Below are 24,301 nucleotides of genomic sequence, written 5' to 3'. Positions count from 1 at the left end.
TTTGTAAGGTTATGCTAAAGGCAGCTATAGTAGTAATATCAATTGAAAAATAAATATGGAATTGTGGTAATGGGAGTTACAAAGAAAAATAATTGATCATTCCCTTGATTCTGTCTAAAAAGTTCATGAAGTGTGGTACATTTCATCTGACATGGAACTCTATAAACAGAATATCATTTACTAAATGGCAACAATCACTGGAACAAGGGTTTGCTTCAGTGCATTGGAACAATTTAAACTGACAACACAATAAGAAAATAATTTACTTTTTCCTTGTTTGGTTTGATTCTGTGGATCATTCTAGGCACATACATATCCACATACCCTAGCACAGGCTTATACCACACACATGAGATACCTTAGCTGAGTTTTGGAAACACTTGTTGGAAGGTGGACTGGTTGTTTGGTAAAACAATCTCTTGTATGAGAGAATGTCCATAAGATACATAAATTATTGAAGTAATCACACTTGTGAAAACACAAGCTAATTGAAAATTATTGCTATATAATAGCATTAGCTGTTACACTTTATCAGGTTGTAAACGATATGTACATTTGCAACACATTCATAATGTTATCAACAGTAGCATCTGGATTAAACATATAGTTTTAGTTATGAACAGCACATTTGGGCTTAGGATGAAATATAAGATCTATTGAACAATCATGTTCTGTCATTTTAAATTATGATAATGTTAAAATTTGCAGATATTCTCAAATAACTATATTTACTTGGAGGACATTGTGCTAGAAACAAACATTGAACAATTTGAATACAAATAATAAACAGGCAAAATATACATACAATTTATATTTTGGTTCATATTTATTATGATTTTATCAATCATTGATCAAGTTATTTAAAAATAAATTATCAATATTAAGGACTAATAAAATATTATTTTAGCACTTGAGACAAATTTGAGAACTAAAATTTTCCAATTTATAGCTATATCTCATAGTTCTAATTGTTTTTAAAGTTCACTGTTTTATTTCATTATTATCAAAAATTTCATACCTCTTTTTTGGCATTAAATTAATCAAAGTATCTATTTTTTTCATAAAAAGTCATGTATACCAATTACATGATTATAAAGCTCAGCCACAAATTCAATAAACAATGGACAATGTAACATTAAATTTTATTAATACCACTATATCTAAATAACAATTCAAAGTCAACTTTAATTTAAAAAATTTGAACATAAAATAGAAAGCTACAATACCTTGATTATTTCTTTAGTTCCAATTAATTCAGGAAAAAGGTCAAATTCTACAAAATTAAAAACAAAGTTATTCATTTTTTATTAAACTCTTTCAGCCTTTTGTGGATGAAAAGGGGGAAATAAACAAGAAAAACTGATGTTAGCTTTGAAAGTACAGAACCTTTCAAAATGAATACAAATTTCAAATTTCAGTTTTCAACATTATTGAACACTACATAATATAATCCTACATGAACTTATATGTAACTGGATTCAAAACTTTGATCTTTCTCTTACACTATTGCCCCAAGACTTAGGGAAATACAGAAGGAAAGAGAGGACAATGAGATTGATATAAGTAAGTGCAAAGAAATTCAAAGAACTTTTCATCAGTGCAGCTACTTTTGTCTTTAGTGGGGCTCACAGAAGCAGTTGGGAAAATGCCAGGGATTTTCTGGAGAGTTGGCAGGATTTGTTTTCTTATTTGACTTCTTTTTCCTTTTAAGTTCTTCTGACTTAAAAGGTCAAATAATTCTTTTTCACTCCTCAATTTGTACTAATGCTTTTTTTGTACACAGTGTGTTGCACCAGGTAAAATGGACAGTGTTTTCCAGCAGGTTCCAGCTTAGGTTGGTAGCAGGAAGCACTGAGCATAATGTTTCTAGTACCTTCTCTCCAGAAAACTCAGTACTGTATATGCAAAGATATCAATAACTGGTTCCATTCAAAGTCTGTTTTTCCCAACCAACCAGAATCAACATACTCCTAACACATGGATCTCTCAGCTAAAAGAAGACCTGTCAGCAAATGTTAGGAACAACTAAGAGCTAATTCTCTCCCTCCAATAAGGAGTCTAGCCACATGGCCAAATTACCAGGATTCAGAGAAAATTTCTAAAGGTTTCATCTGAGCTGCCTAGGTCATTAGGAAGATAGTAGCCAGAGTAACTATGAGGGATTGAGGATTATCATAATGATGCTCTTGGCTCTGTACTCTCTCAATACTACTTATGTTCTGATTTATGTCTTTACCTGTCCTCAAAAGAAATGCATATTCTGCAGAAACTGCAAAGCAAAATTGAATTAACATTAAATATCTCTCATACCCAGACTTGTTTTCCAAAATGGATGTTTCCTGAGTTTCTTTTTATCAGAAAATTTATAGATAGCAATTAAAATAAAGGTAAAATATAGTTCTATGCATGAATTATATTTAGGAGAGAATTCAAGTAAAATCTGTAAGTGCCCAAGATTTAGGTACAGTAAGTGTTCTTGACAATTTAGTTATTTTAAGGTTACTTACCGTGAATAACTTTCTGTGCTATAAAAGTGAAAATATTAGCTAGAGACAATAATTGTGTATTCAATTATAATTCTCATTTTTTGCTTGTTAAATTGACCAAGAAAGAGTTTGGAAACTTTTATTTGGAACATTAGTGTTCTCTTTTTTTTTCTATATTTGGCCCTACAAAATCCTTTTCCCACCCTATATTTTTTATATTCTTCATTCTTTTTTCATGGTTTTATTAGTAAATTAGAGTTACACGTAATTAGTTGAGTTCATTTTGACATAATCATACATGCTCTGAATTTAATTTGCTCCATTTCTGTCCCTAGTGCCTCCTTTTTCCCTTTCCTCCTCCTCCCCCATCCTCCTTCCCCTACTTTGTTGGTCTCCCTTCTATTTAATTTATCTAATTGGTTCATGATCTATATTCTCAGTGCTCCCAAACTGAAATGATTTCAATCGTTTCAAGTACTGTATCTTTGTAACCTGCAAGAAAATCAACAGATGTGAATTTAACAATAAGATGCCACTAAACTGTGACAGAAATAATCTTCGATATGATTTTCAAAAAGCTACAACTAGAGAAGTCCATGCATGGAAAGATGTCCAAATTCAGCACACAAGACATATCTAATTTTATCAAAACTACTTCAACTTGAGACACTCTTTTCATGTACCTTTGAAATATTTTAATGTTAGTAAGGACTAATCACAATTAAATACTTGTTACTGACATATATATCATAGTCTTTTCTCTGTTTAAGAGACTGGAGAAAAAAATCTCAATAATATTTCATTACTTTCAGTATGCATAGCATGTTTGAAAATTTAAAAACATAGTCTGACTTCACCTGACTACATATTTTCAATGGGCAAAGGTAATTTTCTTCTTTCATTGTCAGGTCATAGTGAGGTATATTTAATTATAACACTGGTGGTTAATTTCATTTTCTTTCAATAGTCTCACTATGTATTGCATTTGACCCATTTTTATCCTTGTACTACAGCATTAGTATATGGATTTTGTTTCCTACAAATTAAAATGCAGGATTTTAATCCACTCATATCCCTTAAGGAGTCCCAATGACTTCTACTATCATTGAGATTGCTGTTTACTTCAATTAAGGATTAAGAAAACAATTTTGGACCTTTTTAGGCTTTGGGGCTTATTATAGTTTTGATCTGGAATGTCTTGCAAAGTCTCATGTATACAGAGGTGGAGCTTCTGGGCAATGATTAGATCTTGAGGGCTGACTTTATCAGGGGATGAATCCCTTGATAACTCGTAGGAAGTGGGTCACTGGAGGCCTGCCCTGGAAGGGTTTATCTTCTTCCAGTCTTTCTCTTCTGCCTTCTTGCTGCCATGAGCTGAGCAGCTCTCCTTCACCACATCCTTCTGCCATGATGTTGTGCATCATCACCTCAGGTCTCCAAGCAATGGAGCCAGCTGACTGTGAATTAGAACCTCTGAAACTGTGAACCAAAATAAACCTTCCCTCCTATAAGTTATTATTGTCATATATCTTGGTCACAGCGATGAAAAGCTAACCAACACAGGTCTGCATATTTAGGCATAAACAACCCTCTGAGACCCTCTTGGTTCCACAACACTCTCATGAGTGATCACCCACCCCAATGGCAGGTGACTTTGTAGTGATAAGGATAACCTAATTTGGAAGGATCTTCATTCTGGTTTCAAACTGGACTGAACATCATTTGAACATTCTACGATTGTGAGGTCTCCCAGGAACTCTTCAATACTTCCACTCCAGATTCAGAAGTCTTTTGTTGAGCTTCTTCAGAGCAATGTTGAAATAAAATAAATTTGAAAGACTGTAGTGAAATCATAGTTCTGGATCTGAGAGTTCAAGACACTGACCCTAGACCAGCTCTGACAATTGGTAGCAGATCTCATGTTGGGCTTCCCCTTTCCTGTAGTTTTCTCACAAATGATAACTGATATTTCAGTAGCCATGGTTCTGCCTCAGAATATCATAAAGAGTTTAAAAATTATGCTGTTTTATAGAATATTTTCACTTTAGCAAAATAGACTCCCTGAAGGCAAAAAAAAAAAAAAAAAGTCTGAGAGTGAAGACCATCCATGTCTGTTTCTTTTTGTTTTTGTTTTCAGTAAACACTTAAAATTCATATTTGGGCAATAACTGACCAAAAGCTGTTGAAATATTCAGAGTTTGTTTAGGGCACATATAATGTTACTTTCTTTTAAAAGTAGTTCACTAGGAAACATTAATATGACATGACACAAAAAAAGCACCACTGACATATGTTGACAAGCAAAGCTTATTTAATTATTTGTTGGTAAGCCAAGGTTCACAGGGAAAAAAAGTAAAAGCAATTCAGACTGCAATTGCTTCAAACTGTGATTTTAAATATCATTATATAATAACATCAGTAGCATAACGATGGTGCAGGTAGAGTAAGGACAGATGTAGATTAATTTAACAAGACAAGTGTATACAACTGAAAAACACACAGTAATGGGGAAAAATGTTGGTTTTAATTTCATCATGCATTTAAATGGAACTCACATAGTTATCAAGGCTCCAGAACATCTATTTAAATAATGTCCTGTATAAGTAAATAATCTACATTCTATATGATAGAAGAGAAAGGAACACGATTAGCTTAGTTACAAAGTGATAGATCTATTTTGTGAATTACTCATTCATAAGTGTAATTTTCTAAAAAGGATTTCAAAAAAAATGTACATGTCTTCTTAATATTAAAAAGGGATTGTTGAAAAAATTAGTTTCTGAACATGAATTTATACATTTATTTTAGAATAGTAATTTGAAATAATACTGAATGTTTTTATGGTGATACTGTTGTACACAGTAACAAATGTAATATGTACAAACAATAAAGTAATTAAATCAACAATTTAAGTGTATGATTTAATGATATTAGTGAGTTAAAAGCACAGTTTTGAAAACTGAGTATTCCTTCAAAGTTACTGATTAAAATGTCTGAAATCTATGAAAGAATGGGGACTTATTATTTCCACTACTACTTTTTAGCAAAAGCAACGAGTACTACAGATTTAGAAAATAAAAAATAACAGAATAATTCAATAAGATATAATATTACCAATGCAATGGAACATAATGATTAACAGAATGCAACAGTACTAATAAAAACTATAAAATAACCAGCACTCACAAGTTTCTATATTAGCCACATATATTATAAAATTCACTAATCTTGTAGACACCACATCTATTTTACCCAAACAGAAGGTAGTAGTGCTGTCAAGACTTTTTATGGGAGGTTGGGAGGAGGGATACCAGGGATTGAACTTGAGGGCACTTGACCACTGAGCCACATCCCCGGCCTTATTTTGTATTTTTATTTAGAGACAGGGTCTCACTGAGTTGCTCAGCACCTTGCTTTTGCTGAGGCTAGCTTTGAACTTGCAATCCTCCTGCCTCAAACTTCTGAGCCTCTGGGATTACTGGTGTGTGCCACTGCACCCAGCTTGCTGTCGAGACTTCTACTGTTTATTGTGATGTCTACCATAGAAACAGTATTTAAGATAATCTAGTTTCCATAGTGATTTGTAAATATCTGGATTGAGATGCTATTGCAGGCTTAAAAATCTGAAAGAATAAATTCTAAGAGAACTAATATAGTCTTTATTAAGAACAGAGAAATCCCAGACTTTGGGTAAAATGGAATAACTAATGAAGAATTTTTTTTTTTTTTTTTTTTTTTTTGTAGGAGTCGTAAGGAAATATCCTATGCAGGTTTGTAAGCCTGGGCTTTTAAGAGGCATATCATTTCAAAACATCACATCAAATCATGTCATTTACTAAAACAAAATTACTGTAAAAAGTGCTTTAAGGGAAATAAGGCATCCACGGAGATCAAATGGTGGTCCAAGCTAGCATTTCATTATAGCAATGTTCATTAGTGTCTCAATCCTTTGAATAAATAAAAATTAAGTTATAACATTTTTTATTTGTACAAAGTGAATAGACTTAGTCAAAAAATCACTCAGAAATTACTTCTATAGAAAATATACATTTGATCTATTTTTTCATATGCAATAAGTTTTTCAAAAATAAAAAACATTCACACAGTTGAGAATTCTGGCATAGTGTCTAGAGTAAATAAGTACAAACAGTCTAAAGCAATTAATTTTTATAAATCCTGGGGGAAATTGTTTTATGTACAGAAACTAGAGCAGCATAATGAATCCAAGATAATATAATGAGGTGAATCCCTTCAATAGAATTCATAATAAAATGTGCAAATAAGGGTAGAAGAGATTTTCACATGCTATAGTTTAATCTATTCACGTGTAGTATTGGCTAACATAATCAATGTTGTGATGCTAATGACATTGTTTTCTGGGTGGATCAACCTGGGGAACTTTTGGTATTGTTGCCGTTCAATGTGGTGGCAATGTGGTAAAGTATAGTCAGGTACTTTGAAACTCACCTTTTATAAGATTTAGAGCTCACCTTCCATTTAAAACTAACCTGATTCTGAAAAACAATGCAAAATAAAGGCAATAGGAAAGATGGTTATGTGCAGGCCATGAGCAGGCCATAGTAAACATTATATTGCCATCATGATTGTAGTAATAATCATTAGCTATCAATATCAACAAGAGCTACATTGGCTAGTTTTGTAGTCTGTGGTTTAGAAAAATACCTATTATAACATTTAGTACCCTTGGACATATTTTCCAACTTAAAAAGCCAACGAGTTAGAACAACTCTGGCAAAGTGACCTCTGATCATGTCCTTTATTTAAGCTCTTGTTGGATTATAGTCCCTGCTACAGCATTTAGGCAGCAAAGTTAAAGCAGTGCACATCGGTTTTCCTTCTGTACATAAAACTGAAATATGCTACCATTAGTATAATTTGTAACTATTCATTTACATAATAACCTGTAAACATTTTAATGAATAGCTGTATGATGGGGTTGACCAGAGAATATTTACACTTATGTATGCATATATATGAATGTATACATATGTAAATACATATATACACTCTTCAATTCTACTACATGAAAACTACTTACACTGACAAAAGGAAAACTAATTATGTAAATTTTTAAACAGTCAAATTATGATAGCCAGTGCTTGTTTAGCTATTGCATATGCTTTGAGATCAAAAGATTTTCCCATAATACTTAGAAAAGATGCATGCAAATAAAACACAATCAGAAACAATTTGTTTTGTTTTGGGGAAGTGGTAGGAGCAAATCAACTAAGAGAAAAGCACCCCTAGATCAAATTATAAAACAGAGATAAAAACATCTAAGATAAACCATTGAGGTGCTATATACAGATGTTTCAAATGCCTTACATGATCTTAGGATCATGCACATACTTACTACAAAGTATTTTGGGAGCTGAAAAAGGAAATGAACACTAATGAAACCAGTTCTTAATAATCCAAAATAAAAGTCTCAATATTCACATAGCAATTTGAATTTGATGATAATTACAAACATTATAAGTAGGCTTGTTGTTCTTATTTTACAAATGGAAAAGTTCAATATTAAGAATCTATTTACTGAGTGTCTTGCACAAGATTTGCTGAATGATAAACAGTCTCATGTCTCAGAAAATTACCTGGTGATCCAAACTTTGGCCAAAAGAATATAAAGTCGGAAGAAAGCACCAATGTATCCAGTAATTAAAACAGCCCCGTTTTTGTTTAGAATATATAAAGGTATATCAGGGAAGCACTTACCAGCATCATTGTCGGGCATGTCGACTATCAGTTGGTCGCTGTATTTTCCATATAAGCCATTAGTGCATATGGCTACTATTTGAAGGACATAACTCATGTTGGGTAGTAAATTATTGAGAATAGCACCCTAAAAGAAAAAATGTTAGTAAGTATCCAAGTGTGCTATTCTTAGATGACTCACAAACTAGATAGTTGTCCCAGAAAACTTTTTCTTATTTTTCAATGGAAAATATATTTTAACAACTTGAAGGAAATACTTACGCAATGCTATTAAGTTGACCTTGTGATATGTGTGAATTATGAAGATATTGGGAAGCCAGGTATTTAGGTTTTCTAATTTTAAGATTTAGATTAGAAAGCTTCATAAAATGAAATCAAATTCATAAATGAGAACCATGAACTAAAAATTAATATTTTGGAGAAACATGTAATATTTGCAAATAAGAAAAATATGAAAAATACAATGAAAAATAATTCTCTTTATCCTGAATGAGTATATATATAATATATATATATATATATTTATATATATTATATGTGCATATATAAAAACACACAAGCAATAAGATAACTATTACCTTGTTCATATAATCATGAAATAAAAATATTTACTCATAAATTCCACAGCTTTCCATGTCTGAGTATCTCTGGATTCCTGACAACTGAACTAAATTGTTAAATTCTCTCTACTTTGTCCATATGCTATTAAACAAGATAATGATAACAACTGTGTGTAAATTCAGACTACCACAATTTGCAGTGCTCCAGTTGCCTGCATGTGGAGTCCAGTGTCCTTTGTCCTGCAGTGGCAGCTTCCTGATCACATACAGAGGAGGGTTTGTGAATCTGTCCCAATCTGTGGCCAACTCTTCCCTAGGAAAGCAAAACTTAATGCAGAGATGCTCGGGCACATAAGGAATTTCTTCTTCTTCTTCTTCTTCTTCTTCTTCTTCTTCTTCTTCTTCTTCTTCTTCTTCTTCTTCTTCTTCTTTTAAAATTATGTGCATGGTGGAGGTAGCAGGGTGGATCTTCTGGTAGAATTACATATTTTGATACCTCCCTAAGTTCTGGCTCAATCAGCACTTCACATGTTACCTAGAAATGTGATGTAAAAAAAAGGACTTTTGAGTCCCTGCTCTAATTTTCCTGTGCTGGGACAGTGTGATGGAGGAAATTATTCACGACATTTGGGGCACTGAGATTCTGATCCAAATTCTACCCACAACTGTAAAGTCTCAGGGTGGGTATTTAGCAGTTCTCTAAGTCCTTTTACTTGTAGATGGAGGATACACTAAATGGTCTTCAGTCAGTAAGACTTCTGCACAAATGTAGCTACACTCATAAGGTTGTGTGCAAAGTCATGGTCTTCCTGTAATTCACTGTCATTTTGAGATAATTTAGTGTACTTCTGTTTCCCTGGGAGACCTTCACACAAAGTCAAAAGCAATCAAGGGTAACAACACACAAGCATCTGTAAGTGCTTACCTTGGAAATCAATCTACAATATCACACATGAAAACAATCAATCTTATAGTTACCAAATCTTGATAGCCATCTGTCAAAAATTCATGCTTGGTTTGGTCTTCTCCTTCTAACTTCTGGTACAGGACTGCAAACTTCTCAATCATGGTATCATAAACAACTCGAGGTCTTTCCCATGTGACAAGAAGGCTGGTATAATTCTCTGGGTCAGCCTGCACATTTTCTGGTTCTGAACTACAAACTTCAGAGGAAAAAAAATAAATAATAGTTATTGATATAACAGTTGACTTCTAGGACTTTAATAAGTAAAACACATCCTGTGAAGGTTTTTGTTGTATATTACTTCAATATAAGGCATAAGGTAATGCTTTGGCATCATGGAACTTTTGCTTATGCTTAAAATTGTATCAGTAAGTTTTTCATTATTGCAAAAAAAAATATCTGAGGAAGGCTATTTTATAAAGAGAGGAAGCTTTAGCTCCCGGTTCTGGAGGCTGAAAGTCCAAAGAGCAAGGCACAGGGTCTGTTGAGGGTCCCCTTGGCCATATCACGTCATGCAGGAATACATGTGTATCTTTGTGTCTGTGTTGTCCCCCTCACTGTTCTTATAAAGCACCAGGATTCAATCATGGGTCTCTATGGCCTAATACAATCACTTCCCAAAGGCCCTACTTTCAAATACCATAGTCACTCACCCTTTTAGTAAGACTCTAGGGATTGAACTCCCGCATGGGTTCAAAATAACTGAACCAGAGCAAAAATGCTCTTTCTGTTTGACTCTACCTTTCCATTCAGGAAAGGTCTTGACCAAATAATACCTCCTCTAAGATACACACTGTTATCTCTGCAAAAGCGATTCTCTGTCATCTCAACTGTCTGTTTCGTTTTACCATGATTATTGCTTTATTTGCACCTGTTCATACTGCTTCTTTTCTGATGAACTTAGCTTAAGGTTAAGCAAATAATTCCCAGGAATTAGAAGACTTGTCTTTCTAAAATGCATTTATAATGTGACTGGAATAACATGGAGGAGAAGAATTACAAAATTTTATCATACTTTGCTAATGAAGCAAAGTAATAAATGCAATCCCTTCACAGGTTAGACAGATTTGCAAAACAGAGAAGAAGAAAGCTCTCTTTAGGACAAAGATTAGTTAACAAGCTCACAACCAGTCTTTGTCGTCAGATGATACCTGAAGTTATAAAGCCACAAGATGGGAGCATTCGGTTGACTTAGGCCAACCAATCATCACGCACACCAAAGCTACAGGGTTTCAATGAAAAGATGCCCGCAACTGCATCTGAATGTGGTATTTCTTCAGTCTGCAGTTTACCTCATGAACACAGGAGGGCACCCACAACTAACAATTGGCTATTTACATTGTAACATTTTATATGCAGTATTTAGTACATATTCCATATGTACTCTAGGACTGCAATAGAATATGAATAATTCATAAAAATATGAATATATAATTTAAACAGACGGGTAACTATGAGTTAGAAAATTGATTTTTCACTGGATACCTTTAGACTATTTTGTTGTTGTTGTTTCGGAAGAGCTTAGAGAGAGATGTTCCTTTGGAATCAGAGGACAATTCCTTTGTTGTCGAAAATATGAACTGAGACTAAGAAAATGTCTTCTAATTTAGGTTTAGACAATGAGCATCATGTATGCTATCTTCTGACACTTCCATGAATGTCCACCAGATGGCAGAAGACCATCAAAATATCAACATGGGCTATTCACATAAACTAGCACTGGGAACACAGGATTGCTTGACTCTTGCTTCTAATGAATGCCAAGTCCATTTTCAGAATGTGGAAAGTGATTCTACACAATATAAATTGTTGATTTTGTTCTCCTAAAATTGATCCATTTTTTTAAGAATGTGGGAATGATTTAAAGTGAATTATACTCTTCAAGATGAAACCAGTTTAAAAGTAATTAGTTTCATGCATGCACACAAAAACATAAACAAACTCTAAAGGAAAATACAAAAATATTAGTTATAAAATTCCCAAAAGACTATTTCCTAAGCAGAAAAAACTACTTGGGCTGGAATGTCTATGCTTATCTTGCCTTAACAGCAGCAATCAAACAGTATGACTTCAAAGAGTATGAACAGTATTAATAGAAAATAGGACTCCAAAAAGAAGTTTATATATTTTTGCTAGCAGGTTTTCATTCCTTTACTTTCTTTATTGTAAATATTTAAGAGTTTATTAGTTGTTAAAAATAATCCAAACTTGTATTTTAATTAGAAATTTATTTTAAAGGCATTCCTTTTTCCAACATTTAGTAATGTATTATAAATCTGCATCTTCTTGTTTAGTTGATTAAACACAGAATTTTATGGGGGAAAGACTATATGTACTTTAGAAAGTGTTCAAGTTATAAAAGGCCTCTTCTCTGTCTGTAGTCTATGATCTTTGCAAATGATTGCCCTTCTACATGTTAGGACTAGATCTTTTAAATCACAGTCTGGTTCATCCCATGTCCTACTTGGCTTTCACACATCAAGCTGGGCAGTGACCATGGGAGAAGTGAGTCATATGCACCAAAATTTCCAGGTTTTCCCTATATTTCCTATTGGAATCCACCTACTTATCTTTTTAAAGGGATACAGACTTTATATAATATATATATATACATACATACATACTCTGGATTGTAAAACAAAAGAAGGAATTTCCAGATCAATATGGAGATAGACATCAAGCCCCCACAGAACAGAATAATAACAGAATGTGCTTTCCTTGAGAGAGGGATGTTGGGAACTCTGTTTAGGTTTCACACCTTCTTCAGGACTCATCTTGCATCCTGATTCCTTTCACTAGCTACATGTGATCTGGGTCACAGTTACTCGTATCTAGGGAACACTGGTCAGGGAGGAGAGCCTGGTTCCTGTAGGGCTCTGATTGTGAGATAGTCTCTGGCACATCCCAGGGCCCATGTAAAGTACAGAGTTCAAGGAAGTACTTCCGAACCATACAAATGCACAGGATCCTACCCACAAAGTCTCATTTATCAAGAAGTTATAAATGTCCTGGTTTAAGAACATTTTTAAATTGTACTTTCTACTGCTGGGTTCCAGGCACTACTTATTTGGTGCCAAGAACTCTTGATATACAGATGCAGAAGGTGCTATCCTTCTCTTTAAGAAACTCAATCCTGTAATAGATTTCTAACCCTTAAAATTTAGTAAGTGCTAAGATGTAATGCGTGTCCTTAATTTCTAAATTCTCCATTGCATTCATAGGGGAATCCACAATAAACTTTTAAAAGAATTACTCTGTTACTTACACAAAGTTAGGTTGTGTTTGTCAAAATCCTACTTACTTTCCACTCAAGGTTGTAAAGCTTCACCAACTTTTCGCTGTCATAAAGTTCTGTGGCTTATCATTTATCCTCTTATTACTTATATCAAAAAAGAACACCTAGTACATAGGAATGTACATGACTCGTGGAAAAAGTACCAAAAGATTAAAAGGCAAAGTACTGATGTCATGAAAAAAAAGGAAAAAGTGAAAAGAAAACAAACAAACAAAAGAAACAGAGGAGAAATACAACTGCATGTCTTGGTAGTCAAGAGGCATATCTCTTTGTTTATCAAGAAGGCTGATGCAGATGGCAAGGGGATTCTGGGTTACATTTGTCTCCCTTGATCTCCTGCCTGCCTTGGAAGAAACACAGGAGAAGGTATAGTCTGAGTTCCATGTATTATGATTAAAAATGTGGGTGGACAGGAAAAAACAGGGCAATGATTCTTGGGGAATGGCAGAGAAAAATGTCATAATTACTTGAGACTACTCTAGGTTCAGGTCACTTATTTCCCATTAATATAATATTCTGTATAGTTTAATATATTTCGTGACAACAGTACTATATGAATGGACACTTGGAAATCTACCAGATCCTTATTTGAAGTTTATGAGCCTTATTTAAAAAATATCCTTACAGGTACATTGACAATTACTATGAGAGAAGCTTAAGGATTATAGACCCAGAACATAAACACAAGGTTGAGATCTCTTGTCTGGGGGGTGGGGGGCAGGGGGAGGTGTTGGATTTTAATAAAGCTAATGTCAACATTGATACAAATGTTAAATATATTAGAAAAGTTCTATCCCTGCTCTGAATGGTTACATCATTCCCTTTAGATAAAAGACAAAAAAAAAAAAAAAAAAACTTTCAAATTCTACTATTTCACAATCTTCTCCAGAGACACAGAGTAACTTCCTCAACAGCTCAATTTGTAACACATAATCTAAGGAACAAATAATCTTCATTTTACTTGTCTCATTATAATTATAGTGTTTATGGTACATATGACCTTAACAACAGCTATTCACAACTGCTGACCTTCAAGAAGGTTCATCTACTAGTGTATAATTCATCATGACCTTTTTCAGGAAATGGTAGAAAAATTTCTCATAATTCACATACTTACACTGCAAAGACATCCCCATCATGCTACTATGCCTTTTATATTTTGTCACTTAAAAAATAGTTCACATTAACTATATTATGGTGCTAGCAAACGAGATTTCAAGTACTCTATAATTTTGTTCGACAAATTATTTTAGAATGCCCTGAACATGGGAAATTTGAACAGCACTCCATAGTCGCTCTGATCTCTTGCCTCTCATCCATGCATCCACATGACAGTAATACTAGTTCTCGGTCAGGTGCACATCAAATCCAAGGCATGGGGCTTCTTTGCAAACTCCAGCTCACTCAAGCCTCATGGCATCCCTATGAGGAGACCATCTTTAACTTTTGCCCTTTATAAAAGGTAAAGCAACAGGCTTGGAGAGATTAAGTAACTTGACAATTTTTATACAACCAATAAGTAGTGGTGGTGGGGTTTGAAAGCCAATGTCAACTGGGCTTTAAAAGCCCAAGCTTTTATCCCACTACATTTCACCCTGATTTTATAATGAGAGCATTAAGAGGGCAGCATGTAGAAATCTGGGGCTGCAGGGTGAGAGATAAAGTCCTTCACCTTCTTTTACACTTTTACCATGTTCACATTGATATTCACACACGGTACGTATTATTTAAAGGACGGCTTTAATAACTCCTTCAACACCAGATGGTTCTATTTAATTCCATGATGCCAAAAAATGCCTTGTTAATAACTGGTAGCTTTACATAAAAATGAAAAATTAGAGGCTCAAAATTCTAGTGAAATGTGTATTTATTTACAAATATTTATTGAGTGTCCTCTGTGAAAGCAAAAATGAAAAAAGGGCTCATCTCTGACCTCACAGGGTGCACATACATGCATAGATCTCACATGGTTTTTCAACAATTTGCAGCATATATTGCAAAATTCAATTTTAACAAAATATGTATATTAAGAGCAAGATTCTGACAATTTCCATGCTGGATCTTCTCTCTTGGTCAAAATGAGGATGTTAGATATTTATAATTGTAAAAAAATATAAATAATAACTTGAATGTCCAAAACTAAGGAACTGGTTTTATACATTTTAACCATACAGTGGGTTAGCACATAAAAATTAAAATGCCAAATTAAAGACAGATTTATGTCAGTATGTAAAATAAATAGATGTCAATACAGACAATAAAAAACAGATATGTAATACAGTCCTGTTTTGTGAGATATAATGTAATTTTAATTTAAGAGAAAAATTTGGAAGATTATTCACCAAAATCCTCATGGTGGCTCTATATGAGTAGTGACATTAATAGGGAATTTTTATTTTCTAAAGTGCACTTATCTATATTTTCTACCTTCATTTTATGTAATGAAAACTTTTTTTCATTTAAATATAGTAAAAATTACATCCTGAACATAAATTCTATCTTCAATTCTTATTATCAAACTCAGTTCTAAAAACAGAAGGTAGGTGGTGTATTCACTAATAAAAGGAACACCACAGGACTGTGCACAAAACAAGGAATAATAAATTTCATTGAATGCAAATATTCACAGTTGAAAAAGCAAGACTTGTTCCAGTTTGTGAACAACAGCTCAAAAATTCTACAGATTCACAACTCCTCCTTTTCTACTGCAAATAAATAGTAGCTCATTTTTTATTGTGAGTTAAGTAAATGCAGAATGTTTTGCAATGAGAATCTGCAAAACTTACTATATAATAACCTTGATATGATGAATGTTTATTATTGTTAAATACAATAATAATTTTAGCTGAATATTCAGTAAGTTAAAATGAAGAAAGTGAATTATGAAACTATTTCTTTTTTCTCAGTCACTAGGAAACTATTTCTTAATTTTGTTATGGGATAGACAAGCTATGCCTTTAAAATTACATTTTTTTTTCCCCTGGACCATCTTCAATTGTGAATATGAATTACAGCTGTATCATATTCTTTTGAAGGCTTTGAAATTTTTTAATTATTTAAAATGCACCCAACAAAGACCTTGGTTCTGAACTGTCTGGACATCTAAGGCCATTCATCCCTCCTGTGCTTGCTGTTACCAACACATATACTCTTCATATCCCCAAAGGCTAATAAGAAAGTCTCTGCCAATTCTTTAATTCACCCATTTGCTCTTCCTTCATCTAGGAGTCTGAGAGGGATCTTACTACCAATCAAGTACTTTTTCAGGTGCTACAGGAAATACTGAAATCTGTCAGGTAGAGATCCATCAAGAAACCAAGACTGGGAAATAAAGACCTCTGAAGCAAGATAAGAGAAAACAGGAATGGGGTGGCATATGACTGCCGGAAGGAGATTGTGATGGTTCAGCAGAAAGGACAACTTTCAGCGATGGAGAATAGGGATAGCCTTGTGATGAGTGGTGGTATATGAGTCAATTAATATTTGACAGTGGCTCACATTAAATAAAAATGATAGTTGATTGAATATTTACCGGCACAGCTAAGATGCATCCAACTGATATAGCCTGAGTTTTCTAATAGGCAGATGTCACTGCAACCTCAAAAATCACATATTTTTATAAAGTTGGAGCTTTAAGATAATAAATGTGCATACAATCTGTGTACCAGATTTCTTTAAAAGGCATTCTTTACCACTTCTGGCCCCTCTTGTGGTGATATGTCTTGTTAAGTATAGAGCCCTTTGATTGCTGAGCTCACTGGGATTGGAATGGGTAAGCAAGTTTTAAGGATTTAGGGTCAAGCTAATTCTTCAACCTTAAAACGCCATGAAAACTGAAGTAGTATAAGGGTAGAAGCTGAGAATCTGCAAGGAAGACTGACCAAAGAGCAAGGTCAGAAAAATGTGAGGGCCAGTGCTCTGGGATCCAGCAACAGAGACTGCAGGAGAGATGGGTTTGCGTAACCTAATTTTAGAATAAAACGGATGATCTTAAAGACATAAAAATAATATTAATAAAAACTAGTATTTTTTGCTTATCCTAAGGATATATGATAAAAAATAACACTTTATAAATAATGCTTTCTAGATTGTACATAGATTTCTTGGTGAGATGCCTAAATCTTTAGTCACAATACAAACATGCTAAAATGATTGCTTGACAGCTTCCTGAGGACGCTGGACAATTGCTGTATCTAGGAATAGGTACCCAGCTGAAACAGCCTATGAATGTACATTTTTATTATAAAATTTATTTTTTAAAAAGTTTGCATTTTGTAACTCACTTCAATTTAAATGAGTGAGTCTAGTTTGAATAGCTGTTTTTCCCTAGTTAGCTCTACTATTTAATTATTGTAGAACCAAGTCACAAACAGGTGATCAATCATTTATTTATTCTTCCTCTGACAGCCATAAGAGTGTTGCCACAGGGATAGGAAATTCTGTGACAACACACACATGTGGTCTATGGAAATAAGATTGATTCCCACAAGCTCCACTCAAGGAAATTGCTTTCATCCTTTATAGGTCCAATCACAGATTTATGTAACTTGAAAGATCCAAGTAGTTTAGAAAGTGTTGCTCCTGTGTTTGACCCTAGGATTAACAAGGCACTCCAAAGCCAATACTATATGTTTTAAGTTTTGTATCTTTCAGGTCATCAGTTTTTATTATAAAATCAAGTATGCTGAAATTACACTCCTTTATAAGTATAAAGCATGGTGGAGAAAGCTTTGGAAGACTTAAACATCAGGACACCCAGGTTCAAACACTGAATCTATCCCTTTCCATTTGTGTTATCTTGGGCAACCCACTTAACTTCAGCTACCCAGACTGTGAAATGAGAAAAATGAGGCCCATGTCATTAAATGCATGACAAGAGGTTTAAATCAAATATTCTATACTTCAATGCCTGATAAATTCATATAATACATGATAGCTATTATGGTTTCTGCTATTATTATTTTAAGCTTTTAACATTTAACTGTGAAACAATGATGATCTACATTAACTCAGAACTACATATAAGTGTGCACATTAAGTAGTGCAGAAAGAACCCATCAAGTGTAATCTGATATGTTTTTATTACATGGAAATGGATTCTTTTGGGCATGCACTGAATATTCAGTGAATGTGAGCTTTACTTAGCTGAGCAATGGAAGTAAAGAGATAAAAGACTTAGTTACTTATTGTTTCCTGGGCCTCAGAGCTCAGTAGGGGAAGTAAACACGCACTCAGGTAGATATCTGCCATTGTGGGGTGATTTGGATGATGTCTGGATGCACAGAATGTGGGAACACTCGGGCACACTGTACAAGTGCAACTGAACATCGTTCACTTCATATTCTAAGGGCAGGGTGCATCCTCAAGTGTAAAGTCCTGTGCCTGGGCCAGAGCTGGACTTGGAGAGTGCACTTTTCTATCTGCAGGAAGACAGTTGGGGAGGGTAAACATTAAAACTAGTAAGCTCTAATCAGGAACTACCATGCATTAGCAGCTTGCATCTTATTCTAGAAGAAATGTGAAGCTACTGAAGTGTTTCAAAAAGTATAATTGAAAAAAGTACAGGAAAGAAAAGAAATATTATTTGTTCATTTTGTTATTTGGTCATTGCATTTTGGAAAAGAAGGAGGTTCAATCTATTTTCTTTTTGTAACAATTGTCTGTTATTTACCCAAAAGGATATTATAGAATTTAGTATTGCTGGAAGAAATATAATTAAATTTCCTCACTTTTGGGCAATTTAATTTGAAATTTAATGTCACATTAAATGCAGCCATTCATCATTGTTGTCTTGATCTCTATTTATTTTTGTTAAAGGACAAATAATTCTTGCAAGTACTACATTAAAACATTACAAGTATACTGTTTTAATGCCCAATCTTCAAAAGAAGTCAATTATTAATTTCACATTATACATGGCAAAAAATACAGCATAGGGCTTAGATCAAAGAAGACTGTCTACTTGGAAAAACTTTAAGTCCCCAAAGCAAAGGCCACTTCAACTATTTTTTTCATGAACGAATATAACCTCAATATAAATGAAAAGGACATGTCAGTAGATATATCTTATTGTGTCCTCTGCACATTTCTGAAGGTTTCTGACTGCTGTGTCAGCTTCAAAAGACACAAAGAACACTCTTGGGACTGCCCCTCTGTCCCCACCATCCCTGGCATTGGCTCCATTGGCTGGGTCAGACCAAAGTAAACTTCCTTTCTCTAATAAAGGAAACTGGGTGGAAGACTCGTTTTTAATTCATTAATAATTCAGCACATTCATTTTCAACACCTGTTAGGTGCTAGGTTCTTCCTCAGAAGCTAGCAACACAGTGAATACTTTAAAACTCAAATCATGTGTGAAGAGTCTGACTTCAAATGTGGTTCTGTGAAGGAGGTCCCCTGATTACTCCACGCACAAGGATCTCCCCAAGCTCCCCTATCTCTTATTAACTTCTCTATTACAGCTCTTGCCCAGGAAGATTCTGTAAAGTGAATCTGGAGGGCTTCATGTGGCTCTGTCACTTATTACTGTGTGCTTTGGAAATACTGCTCAGTTTTTTTCTTCATCTGTAGATTGGGATTATTCATATGGGGAATAATGAATTTTTCTGGTTGCCATTTTGGAGATGTGGTAACTGGGATTCGGAGCTCAATATCTTACCCAATGTTATAAAGCTAATTAAAATATTTCTAAAACTATAAAACCTGTATGTTGTTCATTATACTCAAATTACTATCCACACTGAATCTGTGAGGGTTGTAGAAAACTTCTATTTCAATACATACCTGCTTCATGAATCTCTTCCTTTCCAGTGTATGAGGAAAACACCTGTCTAGAGAACTTGTACTGTTGTTCCCGAAAATTATTCTGTAAGTAGTCCATCAACATGACGTAACCAGACTGCTGCATGGTGAGAACTTCACAAAATACAGCCAACTGGAAAGAAGATCAGATAATTTAATATACCTGCTTCAAAGCCATCAGTAAGCTGTTTAAAACAGATACTCTGTAATAAAGGTAGAAAATAACTCCTTTTAAACTGCTTCAAATGACTTCATTAATGTGACTTTCCAAGATTACCTGGCTTTCAGAGATGCTAACTGTATCTTTAAGAACAATCCATTCAACAGTGTCCGTGCAGGGAGGAGATGTCAAGGAGCCATTGTAAATATAATACTTGTCAGTTGAGTTTGGAAGAAGGTTCAGCAAAATGAATGGTTCTAAGGCAGCTTGCTTCCCTACAAAGCAATAATATACATCTCAGATGGAATACCAACACTGGAACTTAGCTAGTTAAAGCTTCTAGGAAACAGAGACACCTGCTTGGCTATGCATATAATCAGAACTGAAATTTTAAGAACTGAAATTTAAGAACATTTGTGAGATAAATCTAGCATACTCTAAATTGCCTTAAATATATCACTGCAAAGTGTTTATGTCTTATCTTTGCCATATGATGCCAAAGAGAATATTTTATATACAAAAATATTCAGAAATCATAGGATCATCTCAATAGGTACAGTTATATCATTTGATACAACTCAGTAATTTCAGTTCATAGAAATACAAAGGCACCTTATTTTATTCAAAAGCCTGTAATGAACATCATATATAAGGTTGATTTATTGAAAGCTTTTCCCCTAGAAATCAAGACTGAGACAAAGATGTCTTGCTATACCACTCTTATTTAACACTGAGCAATCATGTAAGAGATTGCTTATAAAAGAGATAAAACTTACAAGGATTGTAAAGGAATAAATGATGTCAGGACACTCTGAAAGTAACATAATTGTGCATGTAAAATAGAGAACACAATTTACAGGCCATCAGAATTAATGAATTTAGCAAAGTCACTGTACCTAAGACCTATATACAAAAACCAACTACTGTCCTCTGTCTATATCCAAAGGACTTAAAATCAGCATACTATAGTAACACAGCCACATCAATGTTCATAGCAATCCAATTCACAATAGCTAAACTGTGGAAGCAACCTAGATGCCCTTCAATAGATGAATGAATAAAGAATTGTGGTATATATACATGATGGAATATGACTCAGCATTGAAAGAGAATAAAATTATGGCATTTGCAGGTAAATGGATAGAGTTGGAGAATATTATGCTAAGCAAAGTAAGCCAATACCAGAAAAACAAAGGCCAAATGTTCTCTCTTGTAAGTGGATGCAGGGATGGTAGGGGAGGTTGCATAGGGGCAAGAAAGATGGCAGAATGAGGTGGACAACATTAACCTAGGCACATGTATGACTGCACATATGGTGCAACTCTATATCATGTACAATCAAAGAAATGTAAAGTTGTGCTGCAATTGTGTACAATGAATCAATATGCATTCTGCTGTCATATATACTTTAAAAAATAAATTAATTAATAAAAAACCAACTGTATTGCTATGTAGCAGAAAATAAAATGTACAACAATATGATTTAAAAGGGCAACAAAATATCAAATACTTACAAGAAAACCCAATAAATGAGGTGTAAAACATCTATACTGGAAAACATTATTGGGGGAATTAAATAAAACCTTAAAAAGTTGGACATACATTAAAAAGTTCATCAGTTTGAAGCTTCAGTGTTGCAGAAGGTGTTGCTTTTCCCCAAATTGACGTATGGATTGAAAAAAAAACTTAAAAAATAAAAATCCCAGAAAGGTGTGCATCTGTGCATGTTTGTGTTAAATGAGATTCTGATTTTAAAATTAAAATAGAAATGCAAAGAAAAGATGAGACAACCTTGAACAGTAAAAGTGCCAGAGAACTTTTCTTATCAAGTAGGAAAATCTATTACACAAATCAGTGAAAATCATGATAGTGAGATATTTGTGTAGAAACAGGCAAAGGAACAATGGAATAGAATGGAGAGCACAGACCTGTACATACGTAGTCACTTGTGTGATAGAAAAATCCTTAGGTAGTATGGAATGGATGGACTAATTATCAGTGTTGTGTTGATTGATTATCCTTATGGAAAAAAGTGAATCAATTTCCTATTTCAAATTATAAATACAAATCAATTCCAAATAGATTTATAAGTGAACAGAAATAAAAACACCTCTAGAGGGAAAGATAACCTTACGGCACACTGAGATTTCCGAAATGGCATACAAAACTATCACTCATAAAAGGACAAAATGATACATTTTAGTACCTGTTAATCAGATTACAATCTCCAGTCTGAATTAAAGACTGAATCTTAAAAAACTTGATCAAACTGACAGCATTGTACAGATATGACTTAAATCTTCTTTCATCCACTGGAAGGTTCACATTTATGTTTGGTTGAATGGTTAATAACTTAACTTCTAAAATACTTCCTTTCTTCCAATATCAGAATTCAGAGTCAGATTCAAGTTCACAGGAATTGAGGAGAACATGTATTTTATTATTTTTAATCTGTGAAGATTTTCCAGTTTCTGATTCACATTTTTAGTATCTTAACATTTTTGTGAGTTAGCATTCTCTTTTCTTAATTGTCAGTGGATTGCATTTGTTCATTTTTATGAAGACAAAGTTTATCTTACAGATGTCTTGTGGAAGTGAATGTGGAAAATGCTAATTAAATAAAGTGGCAGAAATGGACTCACTATCTATTAATAGTCTCAGAGTAAAAAGATAAGTCAAAGAGTAGAAAATATATTCTGTATACAATATACACATACACGTTTATATATGTACACTATTCTCTCTCTCTCTCTCTCTCTCTCTCTCTATATATATATATATATATATATATATATACACACATATTTATTTATTATTACATATTAACTTGTATCAAGAGTAGAGAATTATTATGCAAAAATTGGTAGAGCTTTCCTAAGTAGGCTGCCTGGCCTTAGAACTTGAAACCATCTAAATTTATATGTCTCATTAAATAGTCCCATTTTTATTTTTGTGTCTCTCCAACAGTGCTTGTCAACAGTCCTGTGTTGACCACCTAGACATTTGTGTACCGGCCCTCATGCCTGTGGGAGCAATTTGCTTACCAGCCAGATCTGTCTCACTCATTTTCTTCTCCTTCTAACTACCCAGCCCAGTGCATGTCCTCTGCCCTAAGAGATTTAGGTCATTAGAAAATAATTCCTGAAGCGAATTTAATCTAGTTTAATTGAGGCGGTATGGTGTAGGGCAGTTGTCACAGTCACCTGGGGAGCTTTGAAACAGTGCCAGTGACTCAGACTTTAATCTAGACCACTTGAATGTAAGTCTTTAGCAGTGGGGCCTGGAATTAAGCATTTACAGCTTCTTTAGGTGATGCAAACATGCAGCCAGTGCTGAAAACCCCAAGTAAAATGAAGTCTTTGCAAGGTTTTGCCTTTCAAATAACCCTTTTTGTGGGTACTATTAACAACTGAAGTTAAAGATTACTGACTCCAGTCTGAATTAAAGACTGAATCTTAAAAAACTTGACCAAATTGACAGCATCGTACAGATATGACTTAAATCTAGTTTCATCCACTGGAAAGTTCACACTTATGTTTGGTTTAATGGATTAATAAGTTAACGTCTAAAATACGTTTTTTCTTCCAATATCAGAATTCAGAGTCAGATCCAAGTTCACAGAAATTGAGGAGAACATTTATTTTATTACTTTTTTTTTAATCTGTGAAGATTTTCCAGTTTATGATTCATATTTTTTAGTATCTTAACATTTTTGTGAGTTAGCAATCTCTTTTCTTGATTGTCAGTGGACTGCATTTGTTCATTCCTATACTGAAGACAAAATTTATCTTACAGATGTCTTGTGGAAGTGAGTGTGGAAAATGCTAATTAAATAGAAGCAGAAATGGACTCACTGCTAAATGATGCAGGAAATGAACTGATGCCAGAATTGCTAGTGGCCAGAGAAAGGAGAGCAAAGGTGAGACCTTGGCAGGAATGTGAAGTGGAGAATTTTCTTAAAATTGGGAAAGAGATTAAAGGGGGAAAAGTTAAGTGGAAAAAAAATAATCATAAGAAAGAGAGTTTTAATTTTCTTATCTCTCTTCCCAACATAGAAGCCATTTTTCCAGTCTCTGTACCCCAGTAGCCACCATCTAGCCTCCCTTATGTACGTGTTAACAATTTCATACAGTTTGTTGTATTTACATGTTTGTCCCAAGCTCCCGTCCTAGCCATTACAAGATTTTTCAATTACAGAAGTGCTTTTCAATTACTGCATCATCACCTGAGAAAACTGGACAATGGTGATGTTTGGGGGGTTTGGAAAATAAATCATGAGCTTCATCTAAATAAGCACAC

General features: G+C 33.9%; 1 protein-coding gene across 4 annotated transcripts in view; it reads right to left on the bottom strand.

The window, feature by feature from the left end:
• The window catches only part of Ptprz1 (protein tyrosine phosphatase receptor type Z1), a 183,360-nt gene that overhangs the window by 49,790 nt on the left and 109,269 nt on the right, over nucleotides 1-24,301 (bottom strand). For all 4 annotated transcript variants that reach the window (XM_058572131.1, XM_058572132.1, XM_046422389.2 and 1 more), the window contains exons 7-11: nucleotides 20,120-20,277; nucleotides 19,825-19,975; nucleotides 9,761-9,945; nucleotides 8,223-8,349; nucleotides 1,227-1,273 (exon numbers count right to left, since the gene is read on the bottom strand). In XM_058572131.1, coding sequence (XP_058428114.1) covers nucleotides 1,227-1,273; nucleotides 8,223-8,349; nucleotides 9,761-9,945; nucleotides 19,825-19,975; nucleotides 20,120-20,277 — 668 coding nt within the window. The remainder of the gene's footprint in view (nucleotides 1-1,226; nucleotides 1,274-8,222; nucleotides 8,350-9,760; nucleotides 9,946-19,824; nucleotides 19,976-20,119; nucleotides 20,278-24,301) is intronic.

Source organism: Marmota monax, unplaced genomic scaffold (genome assembly GCF_021218885.2).
Source record: "Marmota monax isolate L192 unplaced genomic scaffold, Marmota_monax_Labrador192_F-V1.1 WCK01_AAM20220418_F8-fsc00027, whole genome shotgun sequence".
Lineage (NCBI taxonomy): Eukaryota > Metazoa > Chordata > Mammalia > Rodentia > Sciuridae > Marmota > Marmota monax.
Note: the sequence above shows the minus strand (reverse complement) of the source record. Positions and strands in the feature narration are given on the sequence as shown.